This window comes from Mustela erminea, chromosome 17 (genome assembly GCF_009829155.1).
Source record: "Mustela erminea isolate mMusErm1 chromosome 17, mMusErm1.Pri, whole genome shotgun sequence".
NCBI lineage: Eukaryota > Metazoa > Chordata > Mammalia > Carnivora > Mustelidae > Mustela > Mustela erminea.
The window spans coordinates 70,343,436-70,357,285 of record NC_045630.1 but is presented as its reverse complement, the minus strand read 5'-3'; the positions used below and the strand labels follow the sequence as shown (position 1 = coordinate 70,357,285).

Sequence of the window (13,850 nt, the reverse complement as noted above, 5' to 3'; positions counted from 1 at the left end):
GACAGAGATCACAAGTAGGCAGAGAGGCAGGCAGAGAGTGAGAGAGGGAAGCAGGCTCCCTGCTGAGCAGAGAGCCCGATGCGGGACTCGATCCCAGGACCCCGAGATCATGACCTGAGCCGAAGGCAGCGGCTTAACCCACTGAGCCACCCAGGCGCCCTGTCCCAGCTCTACCTTAATTTTTTTTTGTAAGCTTTTATTTTATTTGAGAGCAGAGAGAGGGGCAGAGTGAGAGAAAATCCTGAAGCAGTCTCCCCACTGAGGGCAGAGCCCAATGCAGAACTTGATCCCAGGTCCCTGAGATCATGACTTGAGACGAAATCAAGAGTCAGATGATTAACCTACTGAACCACCCAGGCACCTCAGGTTTTTTTTTTTTTTTTTTTTTAAAGATTTTATTTATTTATTTGACAGAGAGAGAGATTACAAGTAGGCAGAGAGGCAGGCAGAGAGATAGAGAGAGGAGGAAGCAGGCTCCCTGCCGAGCAGAGAGCCCGATGCGGGACTCGATCCCAGGACCCTGAGATCATGACCTGAGCCGAAGGCAGCGGCTTAACCCACTGAGCCACCCAGGCGCCCCTCAGGTTTTTTTTTTAATAATTTTTTTAGGGGTGCGCCTGGGTGGCTCAGAGGGTTAAAGCCTCTGCCTTCGGCTCAGATCATGATCCTGGAGTCCTGGGATCGAGCCCCACATCGGGCTCCCTGTTCATCAGGGAGCCTGCTTCCCCTCCTCTCTCTCTGCCTGTCTCTCTTCCCACTTGTAATCTCTGTCTGTCAAATAAATAAAATCTTAAAAATAATAATAATAATTTTTTTTAAGGATGCCTGGGTGGCTCAGTGGGTTAGGGCCTCTGCCTTCGGCTCAGGTCTTGATCCCAGGGTCTCTTCTCCGCAGGGAGCCTGCTTCCTCCTCTCTCTCTGCCTGTCTCTCTGTCTACTTGTGATCTCTGTTTGTCAAATAAATAAAGAAAATCTTTAAAAAATAAAGATTTTTCTTTTCTTTTTTTTTTTTTAAAGATTTTATTTATTTATTTGACAGAGAGAAATCACAAGATTTTTCTTTTTTTTTTAAATATTTTATTTGTTGGGGCGCCTGGGTGGCTCGGTGGATTAAGCCGCTGCCTTCGGCTCAGGTCATGATCCCAGGGTCCTGGGATCGAGTCCCGCATAGGGCTCTCTGCTCAGCGGGGAGCCTGCTTCCCTCTCTCTCTCTCTGCCTGCCTCTCTGTCTGTGACCTCTCTCTGTCAAATAAATAAATAAAAATCTTAAAAAATATATATTTTATTTGTTTATTTGACAGCTAGAGAGAGAGCACAAGTAAGCAGAGTGGCAGGGAGATGGGGAGAGAGAGAAGCAGGCTCTCTGCTGAGAGCCTGATGCGGGGCTTGATCCCAGGACCCTGGAATCATGACCCGAGCCGAAGGCAGCCGCTTAACCAACTGAGCCACCCGGGCGCCCCTAAAGATTTTTCTTTATTGAAAGCCTGCTTCCCGCCCCCGCCTGCCTCTAGGCCTACTTGTGATCTCTGTCTGTCAAATAAAGAAAATCTTTCAAAAAAATAATTTTTTAATTTTTATTTATTTATTTTTATTTATTTATTTTTTTAAAATATATTTTATTTATTTATTTGATAGATCACAAGTAGGCAGAGAGGCAGGCAGAGAGAGAGGAGGAAGCAGGCTCCCCACTGAGCAGAGAGCCTGACGCGGGGCTTGGTCCCAGGACCCTGAGATCATGACCTGAGCCGAAGGCAGAGGCTTTAACCCACTGAGCCACCCAGGCGCCCCTATTTATTTATTTTTAAAGATTTTATTTATTTGTCAGAGAGCACAAGCAGGCAGAGTGGCAGGCAGAGGCAGAGAGAGAAGCAGGCTCCCTGCAGGACAAGAAGCCTGATGTGGGACTCGATCCCAGGACCCTGGGATCATGACCTGAGCTGAAGGCAGAGGCTTAACCCACTGAGCCACCCAGGCACCCCCTGACTTTGTTTTTTTAATATGAATTTTTTAAACGTGTGTATTTACAAAATTTTTTTCTTAAAGTAAGGTCTACCCCAAACATGGGGCTTCAACTCACAACCCTGAGATCAAAAGTTACATGTTCCACTGACTGAGCCGGCCAGGCATCCCTCTACGTTAATTTGATGTGTGATCTTAAGCAAGTCATTTTCTCTCCCAGGAATTTGATGAAGCAGGTGAAAGAGGGAAGTCAGACTAGAAAATGATGCCAGTGAGTCCTTCCAGTTTTGTTTTTAATTTTTATTTATTTCAGAGAGAGAGATGAGAGAGGAGGGTCAGAGGAGAAGCAGACCAGGGAGCCTGATGCGGGACTCGATCCCAGAGCTCCAGGATCATGACCTGAGGCGAAGGCATGGCTTAACCAACTGAGCCGCCCAGGCGCCCCAATTCCTTCCAGTTTTGATTAACAGAAGCTGATTACATTTTCCTCATAATCATCCCTGCACATGCAACCTGCAAGAAGCTCTTTGAAACCTTTCTTGCTCTAGGAGAGGTCTAAGCCAGGACAGCTCTGCTTTCCTTCGAGCTCTGCGTCCATGTAGGACGCCTGCCTAGTCTGCGCACTGCTGGAGCCGGAAGATGCAGGAAGACGAGCAGGAAACTAGCCTGGCGCAGAGCAAAGAGCTCAGGCACCCAAACCTTGGCTCCGCTTCCAGCGGAACCTTGACGAAGTTACTTCTCGCTCAAGCTACCCCTTGCCATGAGAAATTACAGGAGTCGTGTCAAATGCCTGAACATCCAGTGGTTACTCAGTGGACACCAGTCCTGCTCCTGTCCACGCTCGGCACCGGCACGCCTCAGGAGGGGACCGCCGGCCCGAGTTCCGGATCCACACCCCGAACCTTCCTGCGGCTCCGCGACCGCATCTGAAATGAACCCGTCGCCCATCAGCTCCAGGCCAAGGCAAGACGTGTCCGCTCGTCCGGGAGCGCGCACGGGCGGGCGGAGCTGCGGGCCGAGGCGGAGCGAGGAGCAGGGAGCCCGAGGCGGGGCTCGATCCAGCACCCGGGGCTCCGGACTGAGCCGAAGGCAGCGGCTTCACCGAGCCGCGCCCGCGTCCCGACCCTCTGCCCGCGTCGCGGAGGCTCGCCCTGCTCCGGCCCCCGCAGCGCCGACAGGGAAGGACGTTTAGGAAAACGTCGCGGGACCTACAGAAACGCCGGGCGCGGACTCGTCGGAAATGACACCCGAGCAGCCCCCCGCCCGCCCTCAGTGTCTTCCTTTTCAGCCTGTCGGTTTCCAGCCCCCCGTGGGTCCCCCAGGCCAGTGGGCGAGTCCCGCGAGCGCGGACAGGGCAGCCCCCGCGCCGAAGCGGGCGGGCGCGACTCTCCGCGCTCAGAGCTCCAGCTGGGCCCACCGGTTAGTCACCCTCGCCCGGCGCCTAGCCAGGGCCTGGCGGTCACGCGGGACGCGGCTGCCCAGGCGGCTGCGCCCCTCCCCCCGCGGCCTCGGCAGGCCCCGGCGCCCCCGCACCTGCCCGGCCGCGGGGTGGGACTCGGAGTCCTCCCGAGGCCGCCACCGCGGCACCCCGCCCCCCTTGGCAGCCTCCGACCAGTCAGCGCGCAGCCTGCCCGAGTCGGCGCTCCCATTGGCTCCACGTCCTGCCCCTCATCCTCTTGCGTCCAATCAGACCCCCGAGCGGACAGAGCGCCTCGAGGCCGCAGAGGGGCTGCCTCGGCCAGTGCCCCGCGGTCGGCCGCCGCTTCCCGCCTTTGTTTTCCAGCCTGGGGTGCGCTCGTCTGACCGAGTGACGGCAGGAGAACAGGCACTTCGTGTCCTCCGGCCCCAGCCATCGCCGACCTTCCCTGAAGAGCCCCAGGCTCTCGGGATGATTTGCTGTCGCTAGGAGAAACTGAGGCAGGGCGGGCTGCCCGTGCTTTCCTGCAGTCCGGTCCGCGGACGCCTGGGCTCCCAGCCCCCGCCGTGGCTCCCGGCCAGGGACAGCCAGCTTCGCGCGGCCGGAGTCAGGCCGGGGGCGGGGCTTGGCTGGGCCGGTCCAGGATGCGAGATCCTGGAGGGAGGAGGAGCGGCGGTGCTCCGGGCCGCCCGCGGGCTGGGCCGGCTCGGCGGGGCTGGGCTCTTCGGGACCGGCGAGGCGGCGGTGGCCCGTTCGTCGGCAGCACAGAGAAGGCCGGGGGCGAGGTCCCCGGGGGGGGAGGGGCAGGTGAGGCCAGGGGGTGGCGGGAGAAGACCCCCGGGGCCAGGTGAGGAAGGGGCACCCTGCAGCTGCGTGGGGAGGGTGCGCTCACCCTCCTGCAGCTCTCCCCGCAGGATGGACTTCCGAACCCCCGACCTGCTGGACGTGTGGCTGGAGTCCCCAGAAGAGGTCTCAGCAGGAGCCTTCCTGGAGCTGGGACTCCCCTACCCTGCCCCAGAGGTCCCAGGGCCTAAGCTCCGAGAGCAGGGGCCCGGAGGCTGGGAGCCCAGCGGGGGACGGGACTGTGTGAGTGTGAGGCCCGCAGGTGGGGGTGGGCCGAGCCACAGCTGCGAGGGGAGTCATCTGGGGACCAAGCCCCTAAGATGTCCCAGGACACGGGGGACTGCAATTGAAGCGGGGCGGACCTGGGTCTGACGGCGCGCTGCTCTCCAGACCTCTCCCCTGCACACCTGCGTGCTCTCTCCCACTGTAGGGCCTTCAGGAGAGTGAGCCCGAAGACTTCCTGCAGCTGTTCATTGATCCCAATGAAGTGTACTGCTCAGAGGCATCTCGTGGCAGTGACAGTGCCATCCCCGAGGACCCTGGCCTCGCAGACAGTTCCCCTGCTCTCTGTGAGGTCGTCTATGAGGCAGGGGGCCTGGAGAGGCCGCAAGGGGAAGCTGGGCCGGCTGTAGGGCTCATCTCTCTCCAGCTAGGTCAGTGTTCTTTGTGGGAAGGGGAGCGTGGCCTTTCACATCCGGCGCTACTCCCTGGGGCTAAGGGGTTTCCCCAACCTGTGCCTCTCCCCGCTGCCATTAGGGTCTACCCTTCCTCTCCTTTGTCCTAGCCACCCGTGTCTCCCTCAGGTCCACGGAGCCCACCACGGACGGTGCCTGCTGCCTGCACGGTCGGCGAGCTGCCCCTGGCTGCTCACGCTCACACACCACCCAGCGTGGGCGCTGCAAACCCAGTGCCCCCCGCGACCCTGGTGAGTCTTAGCCAGCCAGAGCCGCACTCCTGGATGCAAAGAGACGCACCCACACCGATGGGGTGAGGGACTGAGGAAGGGGAACACTCATGCTGAACCCTGCCCCGGTTTTTGTGGGCCCTGAAGATCAGAGACATGAGCAGCTCTGAGAGCACGAAAGGACAAGAGAGACACAAGCCTTTGGAAGGAAGGTGGTGACGACTTGATTAAGGAGAAGGTGGGGTGAGGGAATCTGGGGAGAGGGCCTGGGAGAAAGCCCAGACCTTATGTGCAGTTTACTCAGCCACAGGTCAGGACACGGAGTGGGATGGGCTGGCTGCCTGGGGATTCAGCCTGCTAGGAGGCACCGGGTGAATTTTCCGCCAAAACAACTGTGCAGCTGCACCCACCACCCTGGGGGGTAACACACGGGTGCCTTCAGAAGACTGGCTGCTCTGCTTTCTGCAGTAGCGGGAGAAGGGGGTCTTGCTCAGGTCACTGTGGACCAATAGTCACTGGAAAAGAAGTTCTAGTCTTTCTGCCAGTCTGTGGCTGGAGCTGGCCCCAGGGTCCAAGCCAAGCAGCTCAGAATTGAGGGACCTTAAGAAGTCTGATGCTTCTAGGCTTGCTTTCCCATCAAAACACTTGGGAGTTGGTGGCTTCAGGGGAGCAAGGGATCGTCAGGAAGAGGCAAGATGACCAGAAATGTTTTGGCTAAATGCCAAAGGCCATCAGGAGCCAACAGCAGAGGCAAATGCCTCTGAAGTCCGAGTGAAGCATAGAAATTTCAAAAAGGAGCATCAGAAAGGCAGGTTCCTCGGTTGACAGGCTCGGGTTCACCAGATGTCATCTACCTGCCCCACACACTGTGTTACGAGAAGCTAAGCCTGGTGACCCCAGGGAGTTCTCTGTAAGGAGACCGAGCTTTAGTCTTGAAAGTGGGGCTCAGACCCTGAGGGCAAATGGGTCACTGCCCCAGGGAGCTCCCTGACGTTGACCCTGAGACAACACACTGCCCAGTCAAAGTTAATGGGCAAAAGGGAATCATTTGCTTGCTGTGAGATTAAGCAAACCCTGCCTTAGTGAGTTCCTGTCTTCAAATACCCTTCGGAATCGGGGAGGCATGCACCAGAACAAGCCCCCCGCTAGTTTGCTCAGAGTGCCAAGGTCCTAAGTCTGGGGGCAAAGGATGTAACATGAGCCCTCCTCTCCCTTCACAGCCCCAGGAGGCCCCTTTGGCTTGGTCCAGGGACTGTCTGGATGAAGTTCCCTCCCTCCCTCAGTTCATGGTTACTCATTCCTTAGCACACACGGGAGACTCTCCAGGTGTGCAGGGGGCACGGCCCTGGGTGATGGGAAAGGGAAGACCCTCTGCCCGTCATTGACCTCTGTTCTCCACCAGCTGCCCTGTCAAACGTTGCTCCTGACAGAGGAGGAGAAGCGTCTGCTGGGACAGGAAGGGGTTTCCCTGCCCTCTTCCCTGCCCCTCACTAAGGTAACAGGTTTCCCCAAAGAGTATCCCCAACCCAACCCAGTGGCCCCAACATGGCCTCTGAAGAGCCAGGATTACAAGAGCAAGTGGGGAGTTGAGGCAGGTTAAAGGCCCAGCACTGACACACCCGGGGCCCCTAGGCGGAGGAGAGGGCCCTCCAGAAGGTCAGGAGGAAGATCCGTAACAAGCAGTCGGCGCAGGACAGTCGGCGACGGAAGAAAGAGTACGTGGACGGGCTGGAGAGCAGGTACGTCTGGACCCAGTGTCTTGCCCCCTGTGGGCCACACTGGGGGACTCCTTCCTTACCAAGGCAGGCCAGGTCTGGGACCTTGTGACTGCAGACTGTCCTACCTCTCCGCACTCTCCAGGGCAGCTGCCTGTTCTGCACAGAACCAGGAGCTACAGAAGAAAGTCCGGGAGCTGGAGAGGCACAATATGTACGTTGACAGCGGACAGTGCGCCCCAGGGGGAGGGCGTGTGGCACACAGGGCCCATCCCCGGGCCTGGCTCCCAGGAGAGCGGACTCTCCATTCCTCCTCCTCCTCTCTCTGGTGCGCCAGCGCTCTGGAAGCTCAGCTCCACCAGCTGCAGATGCTCGCTGCCCAGACCTCCAACAAAGCTGCCCAGACCGGCACTTGTGTTCTGGTACTACCTACTTCCCATCTCCCCCCACCTCGGCCCTCACACCCCACTCCCAACCATACGCACCTTCCCATCCCCGAGGACTCCAACTGCCCTCTGTTCATGCTGCCCTTGGGCCCCTCCTTTAGTGTCCCCACAACCCAAGTGTCCTTTTGCTTTCTCCAGATCCTTCTTTTTTCTCTGGCCCTCATCATCCTGCCCAGTGTCAGCCCCTTGCAGGGTCTCCGGGAAGCTGGCACCGATGACCACCAGCCGCAGGGAGGTGAGGCGGGGCAGGGTGGGGCTCCGCTTTCTTGGGGTCGTCGGGAGGTGGGAGGTCGGTCCTGTCCCGTCTAGGACCCCCCACCCAAGGGAACACTCTGTTACTGCCCACAGTGATTTCCAGAAATATCCTGACTCACAAGGACATGACAGAAAGCTTGGGGGCCACAGCGGTAGAGCCTGGACTGGAGGGGCCACCTAGGGCCAAGGGTGTCAATGGCTCAACAAGGAACCTGCTGGAGAAGAGCGGAGGGAAGACAGGCCCCCGCGGGCATGTCAGAGCCGTCCTGCGCGCGGATGAGATGTGAGCTGGAACACTTCCCAGGCCACTTCCAACCGCAGTAAGGAATCCGGGATCCCCGACGGCTCTTTCCCCTGGGATTCCATTCGGAGTTCTTTGGCTTCAGGGTCTGAATCATTTCAGGACACCCTAAGTATCTGTACCCTGAGGCCCAAGCTATGTGATGAGGCATTTCAGATACTTTTGTTATACATCTACAATTTTATTTTTTCTTTGGATAAGGGTTGGGGGGAAACAGAGATTTTGGCTGAGAAATAAACTTTTTTGCTGAAATTTTGTCCTGAAAATTTTAAATAAGTACCAGAAGAAGGGGAAGATCGGTAGTTGGTACACTGGGGCCTACTGCTATCCCATTTCTGCCACCAGGACTTCCTGTCCCAAACCAAATTCTAATAGAGAAGAAAACTATTCTGTATTTTGCTCGTTAATGATCCAGACAAGAGACAGAGAAGGAGGTGCCCCCACAAGTTCCCAAGAACTAAGGGCCCAAGTCCGTTCATTCTACTGTCTGTGTCTGAGGTACAATCCCTAAGGCCCTTATCAAAAAGTGGAAGGTAGTTATATGGACTCGATTTGCTTCCGGACCTTTTCCAGAGCTTTTCTGTCCAGCTGTCGCTGACGAATGATGACAAGGCAAGCAAAGACCAAGGCCACACCCACGATGGCCCCTTCAAATTTCCAGAATAAATGTTGTTCCATCAGAGCTGAGCGGCAGCTAAGAGCAGGAAGAAACAGTTATTCCCGGGGAAGGCTGAACCACCTCTCCCTCCAAACTCCCTTCTAGCGAGGCCTAATCAAGATACAACTGAGAGAAAAGAAGAAGCCACAGTCATCCTTCTAACGTGTTTACCCTATACAAATCCCAGTCAAATCTATCGTTCAACTTATTTTCTAGGGAGGTAACCAGAGCTGGTCTTAACCAATTCTACTGATGAGAAACTGAGACCAATGACGAAGTGCTGAGGATGACAGCCGGAACGTGGATTCAAATACTTTGGTGCCCCACCCCCCATATGCCACACGACCTCCAGACAGAAAGATGTGGGGCTATTAGTCTGCTTAACACCACAAGAACAAAAGACGTGATCTAGAAGGTTCCAAGATGAGAAACACCACTTGCCTTTTGAATTCATTCCTCTTAGATGAGCTGCATGTGATTTTCTCCACATACCCTGTGGAACCACACTCAGGGGTGGTTTTCTGTCAGAAGAAAAGGACCAAAGCACATGTCAGGAAAGGGCAGCAGAAACAGGAAGACCTGCCATTCAGAAGCGCCAGGTGTCCACCTGCTATAACGCAGAGCTGGTGGGCAACAGAGGACCAAGAAAGAAACTGTTTGTTTTTAAGGATTGTCTTTATTTGACAGAGACAGAAGCAGTGAGAACAGAAGCAGGGAGGGGAGAAGCAGGCCCCCGCTGAGCAGGGAGCCTGATGTGGGGCTCAAACCCAGGACCCAGGGATCATGACTGAGCTGAGGGCAGACACTTATGGACTGAGCCAGCCAGGCGCCCCAAGAGAGAGTTCTGATGGGGATGGTGGAGGTACGGGTTGTGTGATCATTACATATTAGAACACTGCAGAGGAACACATTCCAGAGCCTACAGGGTTAAAAATGATCATGACTGGGGTGCCTAGCTGGCTCAGTCAGCATCTGAGTCTTGATCTCGGAGTTAAGGAGGTCCAGCCTCACATTGCTGTAGTGCTTACTTAAAGATTGGATATTTAGGGGCGCCTGGGGGGCTCAGATGGTTAAGCCTCTGCCTTCAGCTCAGGGCATGATCCCAGGGTCCTGGGATGGAGCCCCTCATCGGGCCTCTCCCCATGCCCCGCCCCCAGGCTTATGCACCAGCTGTCGTGCAAATAGTCTATTAGGGGAAAAAAACAAAAACAAAACCAAAACACACCCACAAGAAAAACCGAAAACCGGTTTGTAATAATTATAGGTTAAAAAAAAAATCTTCAGGGCGCCTGGGTGGCTCAGTGGGTTAAGCCTCTGCCTTCAGCTTGGGTCGCATGGGGCTCTCTGCTTGGCGGGGAGCCTGCTTCCTCCTCTCCCTCTGCCTGCCTCTGCCTACCTGTGATCTCTGTCTGTCAAATAAATAAATAAAACCTTAAAAAAAAAATCTTCAAAGAATTAGAGTAAGGGCACGTGAACCTGGCAAGTGGCAGAGAGCAGAAAGTCAAGCAAGAGCGCAGAGCCCCACAAGAAGGGGCACGACCCAGGGGAAAGTCAAGGAGGCTCAACTGACTGAGCCACCCAGGTGCCCCTAAAAATAAATTTTCCTTAAACGAACATGATTATTAGCCAAATATTTCCATTAACTTAGGAAAGGGCACATTTTCAGAGGGAAACCAGTTCAGGGGGACCCACACCGAGACCGCAAGGAAAAGCAGCGGAAGGCGATGCGGGGGCACATACTCACGGCCTGGAAGCGCGAGCAGGGCGCGCACTCTTCGGCCACCGCGAAGTCCTCCGCCAGCCAGCACGGCAGGTTCGAGGCGCCCACTGCAACGGCAGAGAAAGGCCGCCCGGACCTCGATGGGAAAACGGGCCCCGCGAAGGGGCGGCCACCCGACCTCCCAGCGCCGCCGGCCGCCCGCGTCCCCACCTGCGCTCCGGCCCGGTGGGAGCACGAGGGGGCCCGGGCCGCCACCCACCTGACAGCTGCTCCGCGGGCGCGGGGGCCTCGGCCTGGCTGCAGCCGGAGCGGGGTGGGGGTGGGGAGGCACAGATCAGAAGCCGGAAAACAGGCAAGTCCCCCCTCCGCGGCGCCGGACCCCGCGCCCCCCCCCGCCCCCCCCGCCCGGGCCGCACGAGGGGCGGGGACGACGCGGGGCCCCCGGCCCCTCCGCCCTCCGCCGGCCCCTCCGCCCTCCGCCGCTCCTCACCAGAGCTTCAGGGTGAAAGCGCAGAGCAGCCAGCACAGGCGGCAGCCCTGGGGGAGGCGCCGCCTCCCTCCGCCCGCAGGCATGGAGCGCTCGGGGTCGCGCCGGTCGGGGCGGAGGCACTTGCGAGACCGGCCTCGGGCCTCGGCCGGGGCGCTTCCGCCGCGGGCTCCGGGGGTCCGGTCAGGGCTGCGAGAAGCCGACACCGCCTCTCAGGGCAGAGGCATCACTGGGGCGGCCCCACGGCCACGGCAGGAACAGCCATCACGCCTTCCTTGGACTGGGCTCGAGCTCGCTTCCTGGGGACCCGCCCGGCCCTCGGGGGAGGCCGCGGGGGACGGCCTAGCGCCCCGTCACCTCCGGGGCCGTCCCGGCCGCCGCCATCTTGCTCCGCGGAGGAGGCCGGGCCCGCGGCGGGGGGGAGGGGCGGGGCGGGAGAAAGGGCCGCAGCCGCGGGGGATGCCGGGACCTGGGAGGGCTTCCGCGGCGGCGTCGTTCCGCGCAGGCGCGCGAGTCCCGGCCCTCCGCAGGCGGCGGGCTGGGCGGGGCCCGCTCGGCCGGTGCTCGCCGCGGCCGCGTCCTGCCGCGTGGCCGCCCGCTGGCCCCCTGTGGGCGAGGTGAGCAGCGATACGGAGCCGTCCGCCGCCACCTCCGAAAGCGCGGGGATGGCCCGCCGGGCCGCCACCCGGCCCCGTTCCTTCCCGGATGGTCCCGGGAGCGAGGCGCCCCCGCACTTCCCCACGCCGGGGCGCGGTGTCTCCGCTCCCCCGGCCGAGCCGCCGGCGCCGCTGCTCCCGGACTGCGCCCGGGCCCGGTACCCTGGCGAGCTCCGCGCTCCGGCTGCCCGGTGGGAGCGCCGTTCGCGCCGGGACGGGAGCGCGGGACCGGCAGTCCCGGGGGGAACCGAGGCGGGCCTGCAGGGCGCCGGCCGCCTCTCGGTGGCCTCGGAAACGGGGACGTTCGTGCGCCGTGTCCAGGGTTAGGGCGATGTGCAACCAAGTATTTTCTCTTTTTTTCTTTTTTCTTTCTTTTTTTTTTTTTTTAAGATTTTATTTATTTGACAGAGAGAGATCACAAGTAGGCAGAGAAGCAGGCAGAGAGAGAGAGAGGAGGAAGCAGGCTCCCTGCCGAGCAGAGAACCCGATGCGGGGCTCGATCCCAGGACCCTGAGATCATGACCTGAGCCGAAGGCAGCGGCTTAACCCACTGAGCCACCCAGGCGCCCCAACCAAGTATTTTCTTTATCCTCTGATTGCACTGGGTCCCATCACTGTCCTACTTCTTGACGTCAACGTTTCGGTCACCTTGGTCTTCGGTGACCCTGGGTTGTAAGCTCAGCGTGGAAGTGACGTGCAAGGCCACCCAGAGACTGAGCGGGAGGGCCCAGAAGAGCGACTGCAAGGCCAAAGATTCACCCCCCGCTTTCCGCCCCATGGAGATAACCCTCCGTAGATGGACCCAGAACTGCCGAGACTTGGCCTGCTCTCTGGGTTCGTGCTTTACTGCCTGGCTGTCCAACTCTGTCCCTAATTTCCTCCTAATTTTACATACACATGGGTTCACAGCCTCCCAGACAATAAGACCGAGTGAGTTCACGGGGGTACTGAAATTCATACAATTGTGGTCACTAGTAGTAATCTGTCCCCTACTTCTCAAGACTAAAGGGCTTGCCTGTTTGGTTAACCCTGCCCCACATTCTCCTGTCCCCAGAAGTCTTCCTGGCCTCCCCCCACCCCACAGCTCTAAGGGCCAGAGCACTGCATTTAAGTTGACCCATATATGCAATGCTGCATCCCATAAAGGGTGCTGGGCCCTCAGCAGCAGGAATAATCGGACTGTGGAAAGATCATTAGATGGGGGTGGAGACCAAACTTTACTCTTCTTGTGACTGTTTGCTCATTCCTTGAAGTTACTGTTTGTACATGTCTATAGTTGTATGTAACAGGAAGTAGGTGTGAGTATTTTCCAGTAGCTTTTAGCTGTTAGGAAAGTTTGGATGAAATCCTTCTAGCAGCCTGTTACTCCTTGTCAAACCTGACCACGGCTGGTAACAAGCTGTGGGAGCCCTAAGCTCTCACTTCCAACAGCTGTACCAAGCATCTGAGTAGGTTTCTACACAGATACTGGATTTTTTTTTTTTTTAAGATTTTATTTGACAGACAGAGATCACAAGCAGGCAGAGAGGCAGGCAGAGACAGAGGAGGAAGCAGGCTCCCCTCGGAGCAGAGAGCCCGATGCGGGGCTCGATCCCAGGACCCTGAGACCATAACCTGAGCCAAAGGCAGAGGCTTAACCCACTGAGCCACCCAGGCGCCCGATACTGGATTTTCAAACATCTGCTCTAGGGTGTGATGAAGATGTCAGTGTTCTTCCTGGGATTCACAAAATGAAAGTCTTTCCTCATAACCCTGAGCAAAGCAACAGCAAAGCGGCTGACTACAGAGCCCAGGGCTGATCTTCACCCTGCGGAAGTTTGGTACTTAACACACATCCACAGTCACTCCCAAGTTCTCCCGGCATGGTCAGGCTTTTTCCTGGTATTGTCCTTTACCAACAAACAGCGGCACAGATGCTGCTGACCCAAGGCTGTGCCATCCATTTCCATGCCACCGGCATGGGGATTTCTGAAGTGCCTTGAACTTCCTATCTGTAAAATTAAACTTGTGGAAGCCAAATGTGCCATTTTCATTAACCCGGATAAAAGGTTGTCTGTGAGATAATTTTGCTGTTTAGAAACTCCTGTGCAAGTGTCCAAGGGAGCTGTGTATGTTTATGGGGACTATGTGTCATCAAGCCTGAGTTTTCGGGTGGTGGTTCTTTTTTTTTTTTTTTTTGAGATTTTATGTATTTATTTGACAGAGAGAGATTACAGGTAGGCAGAGAGGCAGGAAGAGAGAAAGGGGGAAGCAGGATCCCCGCTGAGCAGAGAGCCGGATTTGGGGATCGATCCCAGGGCCCTGAGATCAGGGCCTGAGCCGAAGACAGCGCCTTAATCCACCGAGCCACTCAGGTGCCCCAGGAACTGTTTTTGTTAAAATTTGCTTGTCCTTCTTGTAAGTTCCACCCAAAATTGACCATTGTGTTTGGCACATACTAAATGTTCAATAAAGATTTATGACTGTGGGGGGCGCCTGGGTGGCTCAGT

General features: G+C 57.3%; 3 protein-coding genes across 12 annotated transcripts; 1 reads left to right on the top strand and 2 right to left on the bottom strand.

The window, feature by feature from the left end:
• Positions 1 to 3,813: 3,813 nt before the first annotated feature.
• CREB3L4 (cAMP responsive element binding protein 3 like 4) lies at positions 3,814 to 8,940 on the top strand. 10 transcript variants are annotated; one of them, XM_032317648.1, is made up of 11 exons: positions 3,814 to 3,910; positions 4,279 to 4,468; positions 4,650 to 4,872; positions 5,023 to 5,144; positions 5,271 to 5,330; positions 6,526 to 6,618; positions 6,756 to 6,862; positions 6,984 to 7,052; positions 7,176 to 7,260; positions 7,423 to 7,519; positions 7,633 to 8,085. In XM_032317648.1, the coding sequence occupies exons 2-11, from the start codon at positions 4,292 to 4,294 to the stop codon at positions 7,824 to 7,826; spliced, it is 1,227 nt and encodes a 408-aa protein (XP_032173539.1). In that variant the 5' UTR covers positions 3,814 to 3,910; positions 4,279 to 4,291; the 3' UTR covers positions 7,827 to 8,085. The 10 variants fall into 10 exon arrangements, with proteins under 10 accessions (XP_032173539.1, XP_032173540.1, XP_032173545.1 ...); XM_032317649.1 differs by having other exon boundaries at positions 3,819 to 3,910; positions 4,291 to 4,468; XM_032317654.1 differs by lacking the exon at positions 3,814 to 3,910 and adding an exon at positions 4,088 to 4,183 and having other exon boundaries at positions 4,291 to 4,345.
• Positions 8,001 to 11,109, bottom strand: JTB (jumping translocation breakpoint). The gene is made up of 5 exons (XM_032317657.1): positions 10,709 to 11,109; positions 10,478 to 10,515; positions 10,243 to 10,325; positions 8,940 to 9,019; positions 8,001 to 8,534 (listed from the first exon to the last, which is right to left on the bottom strand). The coding sequence occupies exons 1-5, from the start codon at positions 10,789 to 10,791 to the stop codon at positions 8,378 to 8,380; spliced, it is 441 nt and encodes a 146-aa protein (XP_032173548.1). The 5' UTR covers positions 10,792 to 11,109; the 3' UTR covers positions 8,001 to 8,377.
• Positions 10,932 to 12,139, bottom strand: LOC116575974 (collagen alpha-1(I) chain-like). The gene is made up of 2 exons (XM_032317589.1): positions 11,985 to 12,139; positions 10,932 to 11,619 (listed from the first exon to the last, which is right to left on the bottom strand). The coding sequence occupies exons 1-2, from the start codon at positions 12,137 to 12,139 to the stop codon at positions 10,932 to 10,934; spliced, it is 843 nt and encodes a 280-aa protein (XP_032173480.1).
• Between the last annotated feature and the right edge of the window lie 1,711 nt (positions 12,140 to 13,850).

What these genes read in the sequence shown, in the direction of transcription:
- CREB3L4 (XM_032317646.1), top strand. Translation starts at nt 4,292, where the DNA reads ATGGACTTCCGAACCCCCGACCTGCTGGACGTGTGGCTGGAGTCCCCA. An exon ending in GCTCATCTCTCTCCAGCTAG is followed by an intron (nt 4,873 to 5,022) that starts GTCAGTGTTCTT and finishes TGTCTCCCTCAG; the next exon opens with GTCCACGGAGCCCACCACGG. An exon ending in CTTCCCTGCCCCTCACTAAG is followed by an intron (nt 6,619 to 6,755) that starts GTAACAGGTTTC and finishes CGGGGCCCCTAG; the next exon opens with GCGGAGGAGAGGGCCCTCCA.
- JTB (XM_032317657.1), bottom strand. Translation starts at nt 10,791, where the DNA reads ATGCCTGCGGGCGGAGGGAGGCGGCGCCTCCCCCAGGGCTGCCGCCTG. An exon ending in CCTGCTCGCGCTTCCAGGCC is followed by an intron (nt 9,020 to 10,242) that starts GTGAGTATGTGC and finishes TTCTTCTGACAG; the next exon opens with AAAACCACCCCTGAGTGTGG. An exon ending in AAGAGGAATGAATTCAAAAG is followed by an intron (nt 8,535 to 8,939) that starts GCAAGTGGTGTT and finishes TCCTGCTCTTAG; the next exon opens with CTGCCGCTCAGCTCTGATGG.
- LOC116575974 (XM_032317589.1), bottom strand. Translation starts at nt 12,139, where the DNA reads ATGGGGCGGAAAGCGGGGGGTGAATCTTTGGCCTTGCAGTCGCTCTTC. An exon ending in CGAAACGTTGACGTCAAGAA is followed by an intron (nt 11,620 to 11,984) that starts GTAGGACAGTGA and finishes GGCGCCCTGCAG; the next exon opens with GCCCGCCTCGGTTCCCCCCG.